This window comes from Mastomys coucha, unplaced genomic scaffold (genome assembly GCF_008632895.1).
Source record: "Mastomys coucha isolate ucsf_1 unplaced genomic scaffold, UCSF_Mcou_1 pScaffold15, whole genome shotgun sequence".
Taxonomy (NCBI): Eukaryota; Metazoa; Chordata; class Mammalia; order Rodentia; family Muridae; genus Mastomys; species Mastomys coucha.
The window spans coordinates 47,525,849-47,548,348 of NW_022196897.1; the positions used below are offsets into that span (position 1 = coordinate 47,525,849).

Below are 22,500 nucleotides of genomic sequence, written 5' to 3' on the forward strand. Positions count from 1 at the left end.
GAGTGTCTGCTCTCCGTGGACCTGCCTTCTCCTTCTACCTTAAGTCACTCCAAGCTGACTGACTTTTGAATGTTCTTATTCTTTTCCTCACATATTCTGAGTATGGGTTGCTTACTGCCCCAGAGCCTTTGCACATGCCTACTCTTGATGCCTCAATATTTTGGTTGCTATTGCAACCCCTCTTTGGATGGAGTCTTCCCCGAAGATCCTCTCCAAGGAAAACTCTCAGTCTTTCCACTTCATTATTCTCCATTGCTGAACACCATTCCCTTCCATTCCTTTGGCAGCACATTTAGAAGTCACCCTTTGTTATTTCTTCATTAGCTATTTTTTTTTCTTGTCTGCTTCCCTTCAGTAGACTAAGCCCACAAGGAGAGAACCTGTGTTTTCTTCTCTATTTTCCCAGTGCATGGTAAGTGTAAAGCACATAAACTATTAAATGAATAAGTGAATGAGCAAACTATAGCCTGTCGCCCATTTATAACAACAGGAGCCCATGAATCTTCATATAGTATGGGAGAGTTGTCTGCTCATAACTCAGAGGGCTTAGATGACCATCTGACCCTCACTAATAGGTTCCCAAAGAAAGTAGAGCATGGTATGGTTTGAGTCCTTGATGACTCCTACAGGCTAATGTTTTGAACTCTAATTCTACAGTGATTGGTGCTATTCGGCAGGTAGAACCTGCCTAGTTGTGGAACCTCTAGGAGATGGCAGTGGCTGGGGGAGGATGAGCAGGTTGGCTGAAGTAAGGCGTCAGGGAGGCACCTCTGAAGGTTATAGGCAGTCTCTGGTTTCTGCCTCCTCTTGCACCCTGCTCTTCTGTGATGTGAACACCATTTCCACCATGCAGAATTCCTCCATATTTTCTTACTATGATGGGCTAAACCCTTCGACACTGTCAGCCAGAAGAACACTGTCTTTTTGTAACCTGTTTCCTCAGGAACTGTCGTCACAGGGATACAAAGGTAACTAATATACAAGTTATAGTTGGGTTCCACTAAACAATGAATATTTTCTAATTTAAGATATCATTAGTATTGTATAAGGCATATTTTTACTAAAAAGTATTTGTTGTTCATTTGAAATTCAATTTTAACTACCTATTCTGTGTTTTATGAACAAAAATCTTTTCAATTCTATGAAATAAGTGTTCCAGCCCCTGAAATAATGAATGAAGGATGCCCAAATGATTCAAATTCAACAGATGGGGTTTTTTTTTCTTTAATTTTTCTCTTTACTTTCTGAAGGTTCAATATTGCAGAGGAAACAAAATATTCAGATGTTAAAATTAGTATTAGGTCTTTTTAGTACATCTTAGGTTCTCTCTGAAAACTGGGCATGAAATTAAAATACGTAATTCTAGCTTTATGTCCAGTGGGCCATCCGTTTAACTTGCCCTCTTGGGTCGATGCTTTAGTGCATGCCTACCGAGAAGAAGATAATTCGTTACAGCTAGACTGCTCCCTATGGTGGCAAGCACCCTGTCTGTACTGTTGGGATTTGGCTATCCCAACAGTGGCACATACAATAGCCATTACAACCATGAGAATGCCTAGAGAAAGCAGAGAGTGGAGTAACGCAGCACTCTGAAGTGCAGACTTGGGTCCACAGACAGTGGAGTCCTGAGATGTGAAAATAGATACTGAAAATAATTAGTTGGCTTTATGAACGTTGAAATATGACCATGCAAAAGCAAAGACAAAACACACAGCATGAGAACATGTGAAAAGGTAAATCTGGGGCTGGAGAGATGGCTCAGTGGTTAAGAGCACTGACTGCTCATCCAGAGGTTCTGAGTTCAAATCCCAGCAACCACACGGTGGCTCACAACCATCTGTAATGGGATCTGATGCCCTCTTCTGGTGTATCTGAAGACAGCTACAGTGTACTCACATACATAAATAAAATCTTTAAAAAACAAAAAGATAAGAAAAAGAAAGTCTGTACAGTTTAGGGGCTAACAGTGACAGGGAACAAACATCATTTTATTTTTACTCTTGGTAATAATACCAAGCCCTGAACTCAGGGGCTTGGTTAACTGGCAAGTGTTCTACCGCTGAGCTACATCTAAGCCCTCTTTATTTTTTATTTTGAGGAAAGCTCTTAAAAGTTGCTGAGACTGGCCTTGAACTTGTGACCCTCCTGCCTCAGCCTCTAACTTAGCTGGGAATACAGACCTGTGCCACCAGGTGTGGCTCAGTTTGTTTTTGTTTTATAGCTGAAATCCTATAAATATAAAAACCATCCGCTGAGAATATTGTAAGATAACCTTGATTTCCAGCTAATGTTATTCTTGTTAATAAAAGTGATTGATGTATAACTACATACAATTTAATTCTTATGCCTTTCTAACACTATAAACATATAAACTCATTTAAAAAATGGGAACATACTTAATATGTACAGTATGGTAGCAATTATGCTAAAATATGCAAATACATGCAAAGAAAAAGGAAGGAAGGCTTATTCTGAACTATCAGCAGTAGTTAGCTCTTTCTGAGGCGTTGGTGTATGAGTGATTTTTATTTTTTCCTCCTGCTTTTCTGCATTTCTCTCCCTCCCTCCCTTTTGTGCAAATGTTGCATTAATTTTGTATTCTAGAAAAATAGGAGCTTTGTTTTGTTTTGTTTTTTCTTAGCTTCCATCCTTCATTGCTGGTAAGACAGTATCACATACAAGAGTGACTTGTCCAAACTACAAAGGTAACTTTGAAGATGCCATTTCCTTGGGATGCAGAAGCTTCACTTAAAGCTGTGTAAACCCATGATGAAGAATGTAAGCATAGGGACAGGCACAGCGACATTATCCAAGTGCTGCTCAGTTGCCCATGACTAAGTGCCCTCAGTTACAGAAAGATGTGGATGGAGTCACCTGACACTACAGATATCTCCCTGGATCGAACACAGACTGCTGAGCACGGCAAGGCCAATACACTTAAGGCCACAAAACTATGCACTGAAAAATGAATTAAAATAAAAGTATATAACATACATGTCTTTTACCACAATATGAAAATATAAGGAAAATACCTCCCCACCCCCTCAAGCCATTGGAATTCCTCCTTTCCCAGAATCAATCATTGGCTGTTAAATCTTATAGGTCATTGAATTCAGTTCTTCAATCAAGCAAGAGGAAGACGGGAGAAATTAAATGTGCTCAGTGAAATGTTCTGGCATGTCATTAACACAGAATCAGTTATGGATGCACCTATATTTTAATAGCGTAAAAACAAGTGTAAGAATGATGAGCACCACATTCAGGATTCTGGTTGCCTCACAGCGAGGAAGGCAGAGAGCACAGATGGGAGGTTAGTCAGTGGGTGATCGCATGTAAGATGCTTTCCTTCTTTAGAGGGAGCCAACAGGGTGACATTATTAGATTGGAGGAACGTAGCGGTGGGCATGCCACTGTTCAATGCATACCCTGCTTTTCTGTATGCTTAAATTATGTAAACTTAATAAATCCACAGCCTTCGTAGAGCCTTGTCCTCATTTTATCTCTCTCATTGGAACCAGAGATAATGAGAATCCTCGATGGGAAAATGGGTTTTAGATGGCAGCCCAATGGCATCATGCTTCCTGGCTATGGGCCTCTTTCTATCGCAGGGAATCATTTCAAGAATCACTGGGCTCATTTCAAGTCTGTACAGCCTTAAGTTGCTTCATTCACCTAAATTAACCGCAACACTAAAGGACCTTAGGTCAAAGATTGCCTGGGCCTGAAGGACTGTCATTTAAAGAGTTCCGGGTTCACATAGCTTTGCTGCATGGCACCCTCAGGCTCTGTGCCTTTACAGGGCTGTTTAAAGCTACCAGTAAGGCTCTTGGCTGGTGGTCTATTAGTGTTCAGGAGTTGCTGTGCTCTGTGGCTACCACAGCTTGGGTGAGGGTCAACTGTGACTTTTCCCAGTGGTTGTGGCTACAGACTCTGGTTATTTGGGTCAAAATTCTGCCCTACAAGTTGCTTTGCTGACCTATGGTGATATGTGGGGATTAAATGATAAAGTGGGTGCAAAACCAGTTTTACGGTTGCCAACTAATGAGCTACATCTTCTAACAAAGATAATGAATAGACAACAAAGCAAACAAACAAACACTGATTGATTGAAAAAATCCAAACTCATTAGCAAAAGTCTGTCAAAGAATGTTGTTCCCATCTCCTCCTGGGTATCTACCATGCTCTCATCTTATTTTTGTGGGTTAATAACTAATTTACAAGTCTGTAAGTGATACTTGAGACTTCTTGAGACAGACATCGTACCTTTTTCTTGTGGTCACACTCTGGCCGATCTCCTCGGAGGTGCTCAGGAGACAGCTGATGACTGAAGGAGTGGGTGGCAGATTATGTAGTCAGCAGCATCATTGCCCAGTGATGCCCTAGACAGCCTAGGTGTTGCTCTAGTGTTCAAACATTCAGCCTGTGTAGTGACAAGATCTATTTGTATATGAGAGGACCTAGCAAGGGAATCTCATGAAGGCTCTATTTAAAACTTATTATATCCTTCTTTTCTCTTATGTTAATAGTTTGGAGTACAAGCCTTTGGATCCTTTAAGAGGAAAGTCCCATGTGTTGGCTAACAGTAACTACTGATGGTTGGGCAGAGTTGGGATTTACTAGTTAGCCTGATTTGGTAGATGCCCACTAATCTGAGGACGTGAGTTTTATTTCCAAATCTTTCCTTTCTGGGGGATGCTCCAGTTAATGAGGAAAGTGTAGGCAGCTGGCTCTCCTCAGGCTTTGTTCTCAGATACCATCAATTAAGGAGAAATCAAAAAATCTTCCCTATTACACTGGAATTGAGAGCAATTTATTAACTCCATGGCACTGTCACATAATTGCAAAATTGCCTTTTATCCCAGATGATTTTATTTGCATTAAAATTCCAAGTTTGGAATATCCAATTATAGCATGAGACCGAGACGATGGGGAAGAACTTCTTAGAGTAGGTCCTAAGATCAGCAACACTTGTATCTGTGCAGAGATCATCAGAACTCATGGCCAGCTCCAGGGCTGGTCACTGACTGCTTAAAACGGAGGTCATCTGGGCCTAGTCTTTTTATTTTATAAATACTGAGGCCAGAGAGATCAAGCGATTGCTATTGAACTGAAATTGCTTTGATCTTTTCCAACAAGAACATTAGAAAACAAAATCATAATTGAACCAATTAATGGACAGCAAGGAGGTCCCATTTTTATTTTATCTCCCTTTAGCTCTCCACACCTCCCATCCTCCCTTGCTACAGTGACTAGCTCAAAGAATAGTCAAAGGAAGAAAGGGAAAAAGAAAACAGGGGTTATTGATTCCTGAAACATGGACACTTATGAACAGGATGTGATGATTATCCTGAGCTGTGCAAGAATACAAGGCTTGCAAAATGTCAGGGCAACCCTTCAGACTTGGTATTTGATCAAATGTGCGCTAGTAGATAATTGCTCAGAGGGTCTCCGTGCTATGGCCCAGTGAGAAGGGAAGCTTCGGAGCTTCTCCAGCAGGTCTGTCCTGAGACAGATGGGATGGCTCTGCTTTCCTCTCTGGTGCCATCTGGGTCCAGGATGGAAAGAAGGTAAGGGGACACCTTAGGCCATAGAGCATCCTAGTGATGGGCAGGGGCCCACACCTGCTCTGTGTGCCCAAGCTTCCTCAACCCTGACAAGTATTTGACACATCAAGCCCTAAATCCCCACTTGGCACATTTGGCCCAATTATTTTTTTAAAAAGGTGGGGGTACTTTTATTGCATTTTAAATATTCATTTAACAACTTCATTGGGACTTGGCCTAAACAGAAAGACATAAAAGACACCATTCTCTTCAAAGATCTAGTAGCTGAGAGCTTTTTGTCTCTAAGGGAAGGGATCTCTAGAGATGTAAGAACCTGTTTCTATTTCTGTGTTCATGCTTTAGATATATCATTCTGTCCTAGCCATCACAGGACATCAGTGAAGGAGGCTGTAGACTATAGCTGACCTGGAGATGTCTGCTGTAGATGGACTCATTGCCTCAGCAACTATCATGGCTGCTAGTCCTTCACCTCTCTATCCCACCCCCCCTCCAGCTAGCTGTAGACATTTTGAAAATATGTAGATATCGTAAAGCCTTGCAAATAACATGCAGCAATTAATAACATGATCTAAAAATGATCTATAGTGATCATTTCTCACTAAGGAGGAAAGACCCTTTCAACTTAGACAGTTAGACTTTAAGCCTGATATTATCTTAATGTCGACTAAGAGTGAGCATTCAAAAACAGACTGAAGTATACACCTTTTTTTTTTTTTTTTTTTTTTTTTTTTTTTTTTTTTTAGCTTGGGTAATCGAATCTTGATTTTTAAATAGTATTTAGTCCTTGGATATAATATACTACCTAGTGCTCAGCCAATTATCCATCATTATCTCTTGGACCCTGTAATTGGACGAACAAGAAACTATTTATAATAATAAGTTTGTTCCTAATTGTCTGCTTGCTGGAGTCTGGGGTGTACAAGCAGTCATACTGAACTGAAAGAAAAGTGCTTACTGAATCCTTTCCTTTGTTTGCTCTGCGCCTTCCAACAGTGCGCAGCAGCCCTCCATACCTGCACAGTCCAGAATATCCTACCCAGCTCACTCCAGCAACAGCCATTTTTCCTGAATTCCATGAGTGGGCAACATAAATCTTTCTTGCTGTAAGACAGAGCCGCCATTGAACCTTGCCCATCCCCTGCAGGCTGTGCAGGCACAGAGCTTGTCCTTACTGCATAACTCAAGCAAATTATTTGCCTTCTGGAATTTCCATTAGATCTCACCACTTGGCTCCTTAATTCATCCCATTGCTGGCTTTATTTTTCAGTAATTCTTTGGTCCTTATGGTCTTTATTTCACAAGTACCCCACATACTGTGTAGCCCCAGCTTCCAGCACACATAATGCATGTTCTAAGAGTTTTAAATTGAAAAGCAACACAGGCCATTATTGGCCTATTTTCTGTTTTCATTATCAATAAAACAATAGATCAGCATTTGCATGCTATGTGGGACCTTCAGGTCAGAACATATGGCTGTCATTATCTTCAGACCAAGCTGCCTCCTGGCCCACTAATGCAGATGGCACGATGAACCATCAGAAGGAGAACGGAACAATGAGACACAGTCATAGAGTGGGTTGCTGCCCTGAGCTGTGGAGTTGTGGCTGCCTGAATGTGTCCCTTTGAATGTAGTGGCGCCCGGATGGCAGAGACCACAGATCATGACAGAACATAAATTCTTCTCCTAATGAGATTAGTAGGCAGACAAAACAAATGTCCTGCTGTTATATTAGAGGCAGTTATAATCTGGTGTTTTCCTTGGAAATGATCATCTCTTCTGCAGCCGGGGACCATGTGCAACTAACTTGAATGCAACAGATTCCATTTAGTCACACAGTTATTTTTCATCCCCCTCTGTCTTCTTAATGGCAGACTAGGGGAGGCATCTAAATGTTGGGAGTCTTAAAGACTATTGTCAATGTGAATAATGGGAGTCTATGTTCACGGTCATCAATCGTGGTCCCCAGATTCCCCTTTGCAGGCAAGCTCTGTGCAGCTCCCCCTCCACTTTCTAAGCCACAGCCCTGCTGGGGAGGAGGTGTTGTGACCCACTGGGTCCTCTCACGTTAGCCTTCGGGATCAGAGGCGAGATAGACTCACTATTGTACTGAGGGTATTTAATAATCTATCTTTACTGCAACTCTACTACTTAAAACCTGTGGAAACCAGTATCACATACTAAGGAGGCTGAAGAAAAAAAGCCCAGATCAGGTGAATAGAGAAACAAAAGCATTGAGGATGGAGCTTGATTGTAATGGGCTTCCTGAGTGTACAGAGAAGGCACCTTCACCTGGGACAACAATACCCTCCTCATTAAAAACTCAAGATAACATCTCCTCCTGGCTCCTTTCTGTAGAACCTGATGCAAGTTCACGGACTGCACCAGTTGGACAAGTGAGTACCTTTCATCAAAGCCTTCTGGGAAATAATTAGAGTTTGCCCTGCAAAGTCACCAAGCACTTTAAGAGGTCCTTTCAGAAGGAATGGGGAATCAGAGCCTGAATTTAGTTGGACACCTTTGCATAGAAAGCACCATCTAACGTCTGCATTTTCTGAAGTTCGGACCTTCCTATGAAGCTGCATATGAGGCATCTCTGTTATCCCCACCCGTAGTTATCTCAGCACACAACATTTGACATCTTTGTTTCTCTTAGGTTGTAAATCGACCACAGAAATCTTAGATTTGCATAGGCGCTTTACAGTTTATATGGCAGACGGCAAGGGTCTTTAACCTAATGAAAGATTCTCCTCCCCACATTGGTGCCTCCTTCCAAATACCCAAACTACAAACACGATTACATTGGGGGTGTGTGTGATTATTTTTTGACCCAAATTAATAACTGTTAATATCCTTTTAACTTTCCACCTCTCAAAAGCTTGGAGTCGCACCCCTTCCTTGAGTCTTTCTGTGTTTGCAAATATTTAGTCACTGCCCTCAAACGATGTGCCAGACAAAATGCTTGTTTTAATGCCAGTCCATTCATCTGTACTTTCTCTCATTTACCCTTTCATTTCCAACTCTTTCTCATTGCTGCTATGGGTGTCCCTACTTTCCATTGGTCTCCATGCTCAGCATCTAAAATTTAATCATTGAATGAATGCACTTTGAGTCACAGGGTTATCCAAAGAGTTTCCTGGCACACAATCTCCTTGAAGAGATCTCTCAGATCATACTTGCTTACCTCATACAGATGGACTTGTTCTTGGGTGACCGCAAAGATCAGTAGCACGTTGTTTTGCACCAGTTTATCAATGAGCTGGCCAATAGTTGGATACTCCTAAAATCGATACATAGATTTAAAATAGCATCCTAACAAAAGAAGGTAAAATTTTGAAAATGTTCCTTTCACAGTTGAGAAATGTCGATATTCCCTGGCATTTTATCTGTCATTCTCAGGAAACACACATTACTGGTGTTATTCTCTTGTCTCAGGAATGGTCCCAAGTCTTGCAAGTTCGGCTAAGTCCTAAGAGTGGACTAGCAGTATGCCACGCCACACCATCTTACTCCTAAGCAGGACCCTTGGAATTTATCTCAAGACTTCTTCTGTGCCATATTACATTCCCCAAGTGCCACTCAGCAGCAGGTAGGAATGTAAGGCCAGAGGGCGGAGTGGGTAGACTATGATGTATGTGACTGAGGCAGCTCTTGTAACTCTTACTGGAATTGAACAAGGTGACGTGAAGCTTGAGGACAGGATGGAGTGCTGATAAATAACACTATAATTTCCATGGCTGTCTGATTTGAGACAGCCCTACGCCAGTTCTCGGGGTTGGTTTTATTGCCTTTGCAATGTTATAAATTGGTGGTATGGGAACCCACAATCTTTTTTTTTTTTCGTAACACACCCTGACTGAAAACAATTTGTCCTTCTGCCATGAATATATTCACTCCCAAGCCATGTGAATAATTAAAAAAAAAAAAAAAAGAAAAGAAGTTATTCATTACCAAATTACAGATGAGTTTCTTTTCCAAGTCTAGAAAACATGAAACACACTTGCCTCCCCTATGATCCCCAAAGTGGATAGTGCACAAAGTGGAAGTGCAGAGGAAGGAGCAGCCTGTGGCCAATTAAACTAGGAATATGGGCATGACTGTCAAATGGAGGGAAAACATTGATAAAGAAGCCTTCCATTCACTGATGCAGTGCGTTGTTACAGTCTCAGGACTGCTATCATTAGGTACAAGGTTCAGGTTGAGCAAAGTGTTTCTCTTTCTATATTACCCAAGGGAACTCCCCAACTGTGACTCAGGCAATGAATGCTTTTGTTTTTTGTTTTTTGTTTTTTTTGTTTGTTTTTGTTTTTGTTTTTTGTTTTTTGTTTTTTGTTTTTTGAGACAGGGTTTCTCTGTGTAGCCCTGGCTGTCCTGAAACACACTCTGTAGACCAGGCTGGCCTCGAACTCAGAAATCTGCCTGCCTCTGCCTCCCAAGTGCTGGGATTAAAGGCATGTGCCACCACTGCCCATGGTTTTTGTTTTTTAAATTGCACTTAGATTTTTATTTTTCTAATGATTTATTTATTTTTATTTATGTCTGTATGAGAATGTTGGATCCTCTGGAATAACAGTCTGTTGGGCGCTGCTGGGAATTGAACCCACATCCTCTGGAAGAGCAGCCAGTGCTCTTAACTTCTGAGCCATTTCTCCAGCCCCCACATGACCAGGTGATAATGGGATTTTTCCTCTGACACATTCGGTGCCATTTGCTTTTCAATTGCCTAAACTGTAAGTATCCTTTATTCTAAAGCCCAAGACCCTCCAGTGTTTACCTTGCCTCCATGGGCGCACACCTGTATGGCTTCATGCAGAAAAGGGTCATAGCACACAGCCCACAGAGGATGCTGTTTTATGTTTGGGTGAGATCTGTTACTTTAGTGCTCACAATTCTATTGAAAGCTCAAGGCCAGAAGCAGCTCATGTTTGGTGGTCCCAGGAATCTGGCTTTGCTTTCAGCACATGAAAAAATCCAAAGGACTAATGGGGGTTGAAATGGCCCATGGCTTCTGTGCTTATGCAGAAATGTACTCCAATTACTGAGCCAAACATTTATTAAATAAGAAAGACATATTAGGTAATGGGTGTTGTTTGGTTCTGTGATCGTTTTGTTCCAAGATCTCTGCTATAGGGTATAGTTAATGGCAAAGGGACCCTTTCCTGGAAACTCATTGGCTAAAAGATAAATCATGGCAATAATCATTGTGATTCTCACATGAACGTACTGCAGTTAGAGACCATGTATGTGCGGGAACTAAAACTACTCAAAGATAAGGGAGAAATCTAAGTTGAAGTCCAGAATTAGGTCAAAGAATGACCTAAGTTTGTGAACTAGTAGAGTCTATGTAGAATAACCGTTTTTTGTTTTGTTTTGTTTTTGTTTTTGTTTTTTATTCAGTTGACATTGGAATTCCAGGTTTTCCCCCTCCAAGTCCTGTGCATACTTCTATAAATCATTTGAAGGGCCCTTTAACTTTTCTGAGTCATGTTTCCTCTTGGGTTAAATATACATAATATGACTTTCCCAGGCTAGTGTTTTTTTTTTTTAAAGAATAATTTATTTATTTTATGTATATAAGTAGATTGTAGCTGTCTTCAGTCACACCAGAAGAAGACATCAGATCCCATTACAGATGGTTGTGAGCCACCATGTGGTTGCTGGGAATTGAACTCAGAACCACTGGAAGAGCAGTCGGCGCTCTTAACCACCTCGCCATCTTTCCAGCCCTGGCTGATGCTTTTGTTGGCACCCACTGAGCTATCAGTAAACAAAGATATGAACGGAGGTTCTGAGGAAAATACCTTGAGACAGACTGGAGTGAGCACATTTCCATACAGCAGTGAGCACAAAGACATCCATAAAAGCAAAATGAGAAGTGACTGCTTTGGGATCTAATGGGCTCTCTGAGTTTTAAAGGTCAATTTAGTTTCCTGAGTACAGGGAATGGCATTTCCAAGCACAGTAGCCTCATGGTCTATTAATAGAACCAGCAGTTGGACAGAGTCCCGTTAAAGATCAGATGAGACCCATTGGGGCAAAGACTTCTGAAATGTTTACTTTGTTTGACAACAGTCGTTTTTCTTTTTTTAAAAAACTGTTACCAGCATTTTTCAACCACAGAAAATAAGCTATGCATTAATAAGCACCAACCAAGGAGGATTTGATTAGCTTTTCCAAACCGAGCACCGTGGTTGTGGCACTACTGAAGATGACGATGCTCAAAATGCCCTCAGTGGTACTGTGCTGACCTGGACGGTGGTTGAGAGCTACCTGCATTGCTTTTTGTTGGCCTCAGGATCTCTGAGAAGCTAGGGAGGATCTGGGTTCAGATCTGTAGCAGGTTTAGACTCTAAACATATGCCTACCCCCTTCCTAGCAGAGGTCACCTGGCTTCTATGGGGAACTATAATGCAGGTGAGATGAAAGAAAACAATTTCTAGTTCCTAAAGCAGAAAATAATACACCACTTTCATCATGTATGAGTCGTTTCTTATGGCTTCATAGCAATTGTCACCGCTTGGGCCTCCTTGTGGCTCAGAAAGCTGAAGAAAGACCCTGAAGGTTACATACCAAGACAGTTGACATGGCGTATTCATTCCTGTGGTCCAAGTGACAGAGCCCGTCATTGGGAATGACAATGCCTGCCAGCTTGCTGTCCATTCCAAAATGAGAATCGGCATCACTCACAAAAACCAGGAGGTGGAGCGAGTCATTGCGCCAGCCAATCTTTTCCTAGGGTGAGAGGGAAGCCATGGGTTACATGGAGATGGCGGGCCTGAACTGAGGATTCTGAGCTTCTCCTTTTTGGATTCTGAGCAATGCCTGGAGAGCCCATTCTAGCCTTTCTATCCATAGAGAACAAATAATTTGTTAGAGATTTGAAATCCCATAACACTTGTTTTTTTTCCCTGGACAACTTTCAGATTTTCTTTTTGCATCACAAAAAGTAGTTCCAAGGCAAGTGGCATTGGGTTTGCCTCAACTTCTGGCTATTGATCTTAAATGTTCAGCTCTTGCTTCATGAGAAAAAAAAAATAAGACGAGGTAGTGAGGAAGGTCACAGCCACTGCAAATGCAAGCTAAATGCAATGCAAATTGGTTATAAAGTAAGTCTGTTTCATTAAACTGTCACCCAACATTTAGGCACGTATTTCTAACCGTGTCACCTAAAAATTATAAACCTAACACAAGTACAAGAGCTGCTGATTGAAATGGCCCCAGGGTCCTGCCCGCTGAGATTGCCACAATCTGTGTATTTAGCATCAATCTCCCAGAACTAATCTAAGTCTAGGAAGCATTTGAGCAAAAAGCCATCCTGGCTGTCTGAACTACCTACTCCTCTCCTTCCCCTCTGACTCCCTGACCCTTCTGCTTTCTTGGAGCTTCATCCCTGTCTGCCTCCCTGGATTTCCCACGAAGGACTGATGTCTAGATGGACAATCATTTTCCTAAGCACTCCTCAAACAGTGATGGAGGAGCCGAGTCCTGACAGTGCTGTAGAACCAGTGACCTGTGAGCCTCATTTTATTAGTTCAAAGCCATAGATTCTTATCCTGAGCTGTATAACTCTGCCTCTAAAAGCCAAGCTAGCTCATTGGTAGAGTTGCTATACTGTTTGCCTACTACGTACAAGGCCCTACACCATTAAAAAACAAAACAAAACAAAAAGGCAAAAACAAAAAAACAACAACAAAAAAGCAAGTTATATAACTCTGTGTTGTATACTAATTTTAAATTTGTTTATTACTGTTCTACCTTTAATTTTGCCTACTATAGTTAGTTAAAAAACAACCAATCTGATATTTGAGCCAAAATTTTCTTATACTAGGACACTTTGATTTGATTATTCAAATTTCAGACATATGAAACAATCCCCTACTTCAACATGATAAAATTAAATTTAATAGACATTTTATCTTTTAAGAAAAGGAGTAAACGTAGAAATATGGCAATCAAAGGAAAGTCAATTAGATAAGCTTCCCAAAACAGCTTTATTAATAAAAGCAAAGATTTATGTTAATAGGATGGATCATTGATTCCCGTACTCCTCCCCCACACACACCATACCTTACACACAGCAGCCTGCATGATTGCATCAAATCCACCTTCAGGTGTGTCAATATTAGCAGAGATCTTTTGTTTCCTTACAATTTCATTGAATCTCTCGGCATCATCAGTCAATGACAAAATGTGCTTGAATCCAAACGTAGGTAAGCAGAAATAGGGGATACTACTACAAAAGGAATATAGAAAAAAAAATTAAATGTGATCCAGTACAGTTAGTAGATCTTATAGTTTAGGAACGTCTCCTTAAATAATGACTGATTTTCTAAAGGACCTCACTCTGACTTGGCCTTGAATCTTTCAGTTAAGGTTGCCATCTTCTCCGTGTTGATTATTAACTAACATCTGTCAGAAGCTCCTGTGTATTGTCATGCACTGGCTCAGACTCGGGTGGCAGGTTATCCAGTCACTGACCATCATTCTGGGGCATGTAATCAGTTCTTCCTATTGCCTATCAACCCAACCAAAACCGACTTGATAAGTTGCATTTACCTGATAACAATTGCTTTGTGTTGCTTTGTATTCGGGTATCTTGACTTGTTATCAAGCGTGAGTCATTCTGGAGCAGCGGAGAGAGGAATGTGTCTCCTTCCTCCTCTGCTCCCAACCCTGTCTACCATGGGTCACAGCAGAGGCACTAGAGAAGTACTGTTGACTTGCTTGATCCTTAGGATTTATTCAGTCTGCTTTCTTATTGTACCCAGGACTACCAGCCCAGGGGTGGCACCTGACACAGTGAACTGGGTGCTCCTATATCAATTATCAAGAAAAAAAAATGCACCACAGGGTTTGCCTACAGGCCAATCCGGTGGAGGCATGACTCTAGCTATACCAAGTTGACCTAACCCTAAGCAACAATGTTTCCAACCACACAGTGATAGACTATCATGGTAGACCAGTCCAGAACTAAACTGTCTTGGTAAGGTGAAACCTGCATCAAAGAAACACAACAAATGAAGAGAGCTAATAGATGGTTCAGTCACATTCCTGTTTGGAAGCCAATTACTCACTGTGCATGGAACTCTGGAAAAGGTATTCAACACTTTTTAGCTTTGGGCTTTACTTTGAAAAAAAAATAGAGCCAATGGTATAGACCCAGGTTGTCTTTGGACTATGAGGGCTACAGCATCACTGGCAGAAATGAAAGATCTAGTACACTACTCCAGATCATCTGTTGAAATCCTAAGGGCAGCCTTAGCAACCTGTGTGTGTCAAGCCTTCCAGATGCAGGCTAAGCTTTGCTAACCATTTGTGTAGAAGAATAGAGAGAGCCCCAATAACAGTGTGGTAATACTGTCTTAGGATAACGGGTTAACTGCTATGGAGCCTACACAGTTCCCTGGCCTCTGCTGTACAGGTTTAACAGTTGGTCTGTCAGCACACCAAGAACAGGTGTATCTACCAGAGTTGGCCTTCTTTTTACCACATCCACTTAGTTGAGGTAGACCTTGATCCTCATTATTTTTAGATTCTATATTTTTTTAATTCACCAGACCACCTACTTGTTAAAGTATATTCAAATCACCAAGTGTGTGTGTGTGTGTGTGTGTGTGTGTGTGTGTGTGTGTGTGTGTGTGTGTGTATCTGTTACTTTGGTAAAGACAGGGTCTTACTAACTACCTGAGGCTGGGTTTGAACTCCCTGAGTAGCCCAGGCATGTGTTGAACATGTCATCCTCCTGCCTCAGCCTCCTAGGTAGCTGAATAACTTGCCTATACTGAGTGTGTATGTCATTTCTTATTCACAGATGTGAACAGAGAGGAAGCAAGGTTTCCCTATGCAAATTCCTAGCTAAGTTCAAGCAAAGTGAGGCTCTGTGTCTCCTTCAGTCTAGGCACACACAGCATAGACAAACAAGTGACCCACTGATAGTTTAGTTAGTGCCATCTGGGCTATTTTTCATTTTCCCTGCTTTTTATTGATGACTTCACTGTTTGAAATGGTTCACATGTCTAATACTGTCCTCCTAACAAAGCTAGACTACTAAAGCTGTCTAGTGTTCCTAAGTGCAACAAAGCTGTTATATATTTCGCATAGAAATAAACGTCCTTCAAACATTTAATTACAGTTTAATGGTAGTGCATCAACAATGTTGATTAAATCAGATGTCCTTAAACTGAGATACATGTAAAATAAAGGTGCTCATCAATATAGTAACTGAAATAAACCCTCACAGGAACCTAATTCCCTGTGGAGCAATATTCAGTGCATTGCAGATCAATCAGTACCAGGAGTCATGAGACAAAGGTCCACAGAACCGAGTAACTGGGGATCTCATAAGGGCAAGAGTGTTGATGCCTGTGAAGATAGTCATCTTTTTTTTTTTTTTTTTTTTTTTTTTTTTTTTTTTTTTTTGATTTTTTTTGAGACAGGGTTTCTCTGTTTAGCCCTGGCTGTCCTGGAACTCACTCTGTAGACCAGGCTGGCCTCGAACTCAGAGATCCGCCTGCCTCTGCCTCCCAAGTGCTGGGATTAAAGGCGTGCGCCACCACTGCCCGGCCGATAGTCATCTTTTGATTAGTAGAAATGCCTAGAAAGAACTTCAGATTCTGTTCCCAAGTGTAAGAACAAGATCACTGGAGAAAGCTAGCACTGACTGGCTCTGCTCCAAGGTCTTGAGACAGCCATCCCCAGCACAGAGGCTCTGGTCACAAAAGGTCTCCCCCTCCTGATCTTTGTTCCACTTCCTCAGCCAAAGGGAGTTTTGAGAATCCCTGGCAGCCATGGGATCAGAAACATGGCAAGAGCATTGAATAGATGTGGCCCACACTTGCCTCAATGCTGCTCTGCTCTGTTCTCCCAACACATTCAAGGTTTGACTAGCGTTCCAGCTATGTGGGGACACTGGAGCAAATGTGCGTTTGCAGGCCACTTTCTCCATGTCCTTTCTGACTCATGATGTTTATTTATAATGCTCAGAATTCAATTTTAATTCTCTTCTTTTATCATTGAGCACTAGGGTTCTTTGAGATTAAAGTGCTGACCATGCATGATGTCTACCTGACAGGGTTGTTGTGAGTCTTGAAAGAGATTAAAAATGCTAAACGGTGCACACAGCATAATGAGCTGTGTTAAAGGTGGTGTCAGCCCCCACAGAAATCACTTCCCACAGACTAGCATGCACACAAGGACACAGAACGGTTTTGATCAATGATATCACTAGAATCATACCTTCTTTTATAAGAGTAATATAAACATGGGCATTTATTGAAAAAATTGTATGTTTTATACAAACATTGAAGGGAATAAGAATGCTGAGAGATGTCTCATAGTTGCTTTGATCTTTTTTGTTTGCTGAAAATTCATTCTAAAAATCTGGTGGCATCTTATATATTTCTTACTTGCATCACTGGGTTGTACTAAGTGATGGTATCTGGTATTAATAAGAGCAGTCTACGAGATGTGCACTGTGACCTGACATCGCATCTCTTAGGCTGTCATTACTCTGTGACTCACCAAGGTTGTTGTATAAATTAATGGCTTGTTTCTTTATATTTCTGAAGTAAAATATTACATAATGAAAAAACAACAAGGCTTGGGTGCACCATGAAATGCTGCCTACTAGATACGACATGGCCATTGCTATCTGAACGCAGAACAGCTAAGGCTGCTCACGCAAGACCTGCATGTGAGAGTGCACGCACGCACAAAAGAATGTGCAGGGCAATTTTAAAGTAGGTACTACTTACATTTTGTTAATTTTAAAAATAAATACCGATAAAATAAGACTATATTTACATATTCCCAAAGTTATCTCTTTCTGGCAGAAATTATTTTTTTGCACACAGTTTTCTTATCTTTGCAGAAAGTCCTTTGCTGTGTCCTAGGACAGAAAATCCCTTTAAGCATTTGAAAGCTGCCATTGGCTTTACTGTGTGAAGTTTCACTGCCAATAGGAGGGCAATAGAGGGGCTGGGGCCCCCAACATGTTGAGGTAGTACATCAAGCTCCACGCTCATCCTGATAGGTGTTTTTAGGAAGTACCGGGCATAATAAAAGAGAAAATGCTAGTCTCACTTGATTGTCCCTGAGGAAATATTATAAATCATTAATTGTATTAGCTGTGCATCTCTGAATACACGTTTTACTTCGACACATGGAGAGTTTGCATAAAGCATTTCTGCTGCCCGTGGACTACAGAGGAAGGAGCATTTGCATGATTGAGCTGCATTGGCCCTTTTTCCCGAAACATCATTTTCACCTTAAGGAATGATTGACAGCTAAACTTAAATTAATCCAACTTGAATATTTGGCAGACATGTTCTTTAAAATGAACAAAGGAAGACTGTCATTTCCAAGAACACAAATGCTGGCATGTGCTGCCAACAGCAAAATTCAAGGTAACTAGAATATTTGAATTGAGAAATCGCTCATTTGGTACTCCCGACATTTTTTCAGACTTTCAGGGACACATGTGATAAGGTTGGTGTGTGATGAACAGAAGCATGAGTTTTGATATCATGAATTCTGGAGGATCCATGTAATTTAGTGAGTTCATAGTTTATAAATGTCTGAAGTATCACATTGCAAAATCATGAATGGTGAGGGTCACTCACATGCAGGCTGATCAGTGGATTGCAATGTAGCACAATAGGAAGTGCTCATTGATACTGTCTCAGATTCTACACTGAAAGAGGCACCTGTCACCTAGTCTACTGTTAGAGTAAAGACGTGGACACAGTCATTGGAAATGGATATCAGGAGAAATTCTCCTTTGATGAATCTATTTCTGTGTGAGGTTTAACTTTCTTTGTAGATTTCTACTAAAAACATTGTAATAGGTTAAATGCCTAAGTGGCTATAGTAATCCAATTGCCTTCCGTTAAACCAGATACTTTAGAAATTTGCAAATATGTAGACTACTATCACTCTATTTCAGAACCAAAAAACTTGTTGATTATTTTGGTTTTGAGAAATTAGTTATTGTTCATTAAAACATGTTATAATGATATGTAGTATTTCTTATTATAAATATAAAATCAATAAATTGATGCTTATTTATTCTATTATATTCTAACAAGGTAACTGTTAATAGGTATAATCCACATAAACTGAAGTTTTCTTAGAGGTATATCATCATCATCATCATCACCACCACCACTATCACCATCATCATCATCCTCCTCCTCCTCCTCCTCATCATCATCATCACAGTCTTCACGTCATAATAGGCAGTGTCTCTCTTTGTAGGTCAGATTAACCTTATGCTTGGGGTACTCTGGGCTTAGCCAACTGAGGCTAGGACTAACAACATGCAACACCACATATGGGTGAGGTATTAATTGCTTTTCATTGTTGTTGTATATGTGTATATGTATGTCTAGTCTTTTCTACCACGGGATCCAGGGATTGAGCTAGGCTCCTCAAGTTTGCATGGCAAGCACTTTCGGCTGTTGATGGCCCAAGAGGTGTTAACTTATATAAAGGTGTCCTGAGATTTGAAAGATTGGAGAGCACTAAATGGAAATAACTAGAGATTAGGTAATGAATTGATGAGAGAAAGGAATTTGATGCTTCTTTGGAATGCGCTATTGTTCTGAGCTATGGCTTCTATTGATCTGAGCTCATTCAATCTCCTGGTTATTCTAGAGTCAAAATCATCCCTGTATATGGGTAAAGAGACTATGCAGAGGCTATTCTATATTACAAAAACTCTTCCAGGCTTTCTTCTTATAGTTCATTGTTTTCTTAATAACATTTTATTCCATACTTACAAGTTTCAGTTTGGTTAAGAAATATCAGTTTTCATCTTGTTGTCTCTATATGTGGGATGCTAGTTGGATAGAGACATTTAGAAAACTAAAAATACAATGGAAAGAAAAACATAGTGTTACAGTTTCTTTCTTTCTTCCTTTCTTTCTTTCAAGTATTTTCAATTTACAACTTGAATGAAAAAGTTTTCTAGGAAGAAATAAAGAAGCAGCTTTAGCCAACAAGAACAAGCTTTAACCAACAAGATCCTTTCAAGACATCAAATGCATAGTCATCCCTTAGGCCTCTGCCAGCTGCACAGTGCCCAGGGCTCTGGTCTCCTCTGACCATGCTCAGTGGCACCTGGTATTTATTGAGAACTTAGCAATGTCAGGCCAAATGCTTCTGTTCGTGATTTGACCCAGTCCTTACAACTGCTCTGTGAGATCAGATTTATGACTCTCAATTTACTAAAAAAGAAACTGGCGATTTGAAAGAAGAAATGACCCACTAAGGCCATGTTAGGAATGTCTTGATGAGCCAAGGCTTCCTCCAGAGCTGATTCTGGGGTCAGTGCTGCCATCCAATGTGCCTGGTCACTAAAGAACTTCAGTTCCTTGTGGAATGGGTCCAGATGCCCCACCCCCCAAAAGTTCAATACGTTACATGCTCCTTGAGACCCTGTAATTTTTTTTAAGCCAACAAATGACTGAACCAAATAACAAAAAACTATTTGAATGAAAGCCAAGCATGTTTGTTCACACCAATTATCTCAGCACTTGGTCTGAGGCACGTTGGTTGCTGTAATTTTAAGGCCAGCCATGGACCATGGCAAGCTCAAGGCCAATATTGGCTATAGCACGAGACTGTCTCACAAAACAAAAGAAAATGACTGTTGAAATTAAATATGTACATAGAGCTGAATAGAGAGTCGATTTACTTTGAGTTTTCTAGAAGCTTGTTTAAGGAGTAGGTTTCATTGCTAGTTCAAGACATTACTCTCCCTACTCCCCCCCCCCCCCAATTTAGCAGAGCCATCCAACTGTTGTTAGTTTTAATTGTTTCTTTGGTAATATTCTATACTCCTTGTTTCTCTATTGTATGTCTAATTGCTCCATCCTATCTGACCTGAGACAGGAATAATGGTACCCAAGCACTTGGTCCTGATGGAACTGCCCCCATTAGAATACACTGGAGCTTGTTACAAGAGGATATGTCAAATAATCATATACAAACTTCAGGCAGTTATAGAGCTCTTCCATTTACCAAAGAAAAGGCCAGAAACAGAAGGGATACTTTTAGATTAGATGAGATGGTTTTTGTAACAAATTTATTTATCTTTATAGATGGATCTAATAATTGAGAACAGTAGCCATATCTTACTAGTTATTGTTTGGCAATTTTAAGAATGTATTTGAGTCATTTTTACTCTTCATAGACATCTGCATGGCTCATGTTACAGTAATTGCTACATAGTGTCTTTCTATCCAACAACAGAAATCCTGATTTTTCAGTCATGAATGTCCTTCTTTTTAGCTGCCTGTGGTTATGTAAGCAACTATAAGATTTAGGGTAAAATTTCTGGCCAAACTTCTTAAATTAGGAAAGTAAAATTTAGCATTCATTTATAATTAAAAAGAGAAATGTATCAAAGCAAGGCTAGAAGGGCCTTTCTTGCCTTATAAATGAAACTGAAAAACTCACTAGCTTACAATATACCCAGTGTGAGACTGAAGTTTTCCTGGAAAACCCATTGACATGACAGGGTCTGTCCTTATACACATCAGTTAAAAATTGTGCTGGTGATCCTAGCCAACAGAATAAAGCAAGAAAAATAAAAAGGAGAATGGCTACCAAAGGAGAAGACATTGTTATTCCCAGATGATGTGGCTCCAAACGCAGGTTAGAATTAATGAAAGAAAATGTGTAAAGGTTTTAGGACAAAAACGAACATTCAAAATAAGTTGCATTTTGATAAATTACTACTGAAAACTGAGACTTTAAAAATCTCAAGGAACAGATGATGTAAAGAAAGACAGAAGAAAGTAAAGTGGTTTGGGTTTGGGTTTTTTGTTTTTAAATTTTTTTTTTAAAGATTGATTTATTTTATTTATGAGTAAACTGTCACTATCCTCAGAAACACCACAAGAGGGCCTCGGATCCCATTACAGATAGTTGTGAGCCACCATGTGGTTGCTGGGAATTGAACTCAGGACCTCTGGAAGAGCAGTGAGTGCTCTTATCTGCTGAGCCATCTCTCCAGTCCCAGTTTTTTGTTTGTTTGTTTGTTTGTTTGTTATTTTTGTTTTACACTAAAAGCAATGAAGTGGTTCTCAGAGACATTTAACAAGACTCAAAGAAGCAGAGATATATGTCATGTGACATGACCAGAAGGTTCCAAGATTTAACAGGTTCGCTTTCCCCAGACTGATCTATTGTTTCATTAGGATCTCTTTGAGAATCTCAACATATTTTTTAGAGAAACTGATAAATTGATTCTAAAATCTCTGTGGAAATGCAAAGGAACTAGTATAATCAAATAAAGGAAAAGTTGGAGGGTTTAATTACTCTCCTGGTTTCTCCTTTTATAATGCTACTATAAGCAAAGCTGAGGCATGTGCTAGTTCATGAGCCAGAGTCAAGGATGAGTAAAAGAGAAGTGAGTATCTACTTCAGACACACATAAGGCCAACTGATTTTCCCAAAGACATCAAGCTAATTCAACGTGGAAAGCCATGCTTAACTAATAGTTCTGGAATAGCCACTTCTTGGTGGAAGCAAAAGGTAAATCTCAATGTTTTTCATTCTCAATATAAAAACTCATTTGGTTGTGATCAGGGACCTAAATGGAATACCTTCAACCTTAAAGTTTCTATTAAAAAATGTAGAAGAAATTTTTATCACCTTAGAAGAGGCTAAAGTTTTTCAGAATAACAACAAAAATGAACTACAAATAAAGACTGATATACTGATCTTCCACAAAATTTTGAAAAGAGACATGGTTAGTATAATAAAATTCGATCTACAAACTGGTAAAAATATCTGAAAAACATATTGGACAAATATCTTGTATCCAAAGTACATAAAGAAGGGCAAGAGAAGCCAGGCAGTGGCAGTGCATGCCTTTAATCCCAGCACTTGGGAGGCAGAGGCAAGCAGATTTCTGAGTTCAAGGCCAGCCTG

The 22,500-nt window shown here is 40.3% G+C and overlaps 1 protein-coding gene and 1 long non-coding RNA gene across 6 annotated transcripts in view; one reads left to right on the plus strand and one right to left on the minus strand.

Annotated features, from left to right (window-relative positions):
- Nucleotides 1–22,500, minus strand: part of Itgb6 (integrin subunit beta 6) — a 125,335-nt gene that overhangs the window by 43,830 nt on the left and 59,005 nt on the right. For all 5 annotated transcript variants that reach the window (XM_031370376.1, XM_031370377.1, XM_031370379.1 and 2 more), the window contains 3 exons: nt 13,630–13,795; nt 12,133–12,294; nt 8,747–8,842 (listed from right to left, as the gene is read on the minus strand). In XM_031370376.1, the coding sequence (XP_031226236.1) occupies nt 8,747–8,842; nt 12,133–12,294; nt 13,630–13,795 (424 nt within the window). The remainder of the gene's footprint in view (nt 1–8,746; nt 8,843–12,132; nt 12,295–13,629; nt 13,796–22,500) is intronic.
- Nucleotides 18,857–20,235, plus strand: LOC116090218. Its single transcript, XR_004118611.1, has 2 exons — nt 18,857–18,901; nt 19,494–20,235. It is a non-coding gene; the product is annotated as an uncharacterized LOC116090218 (long non-coding RNA).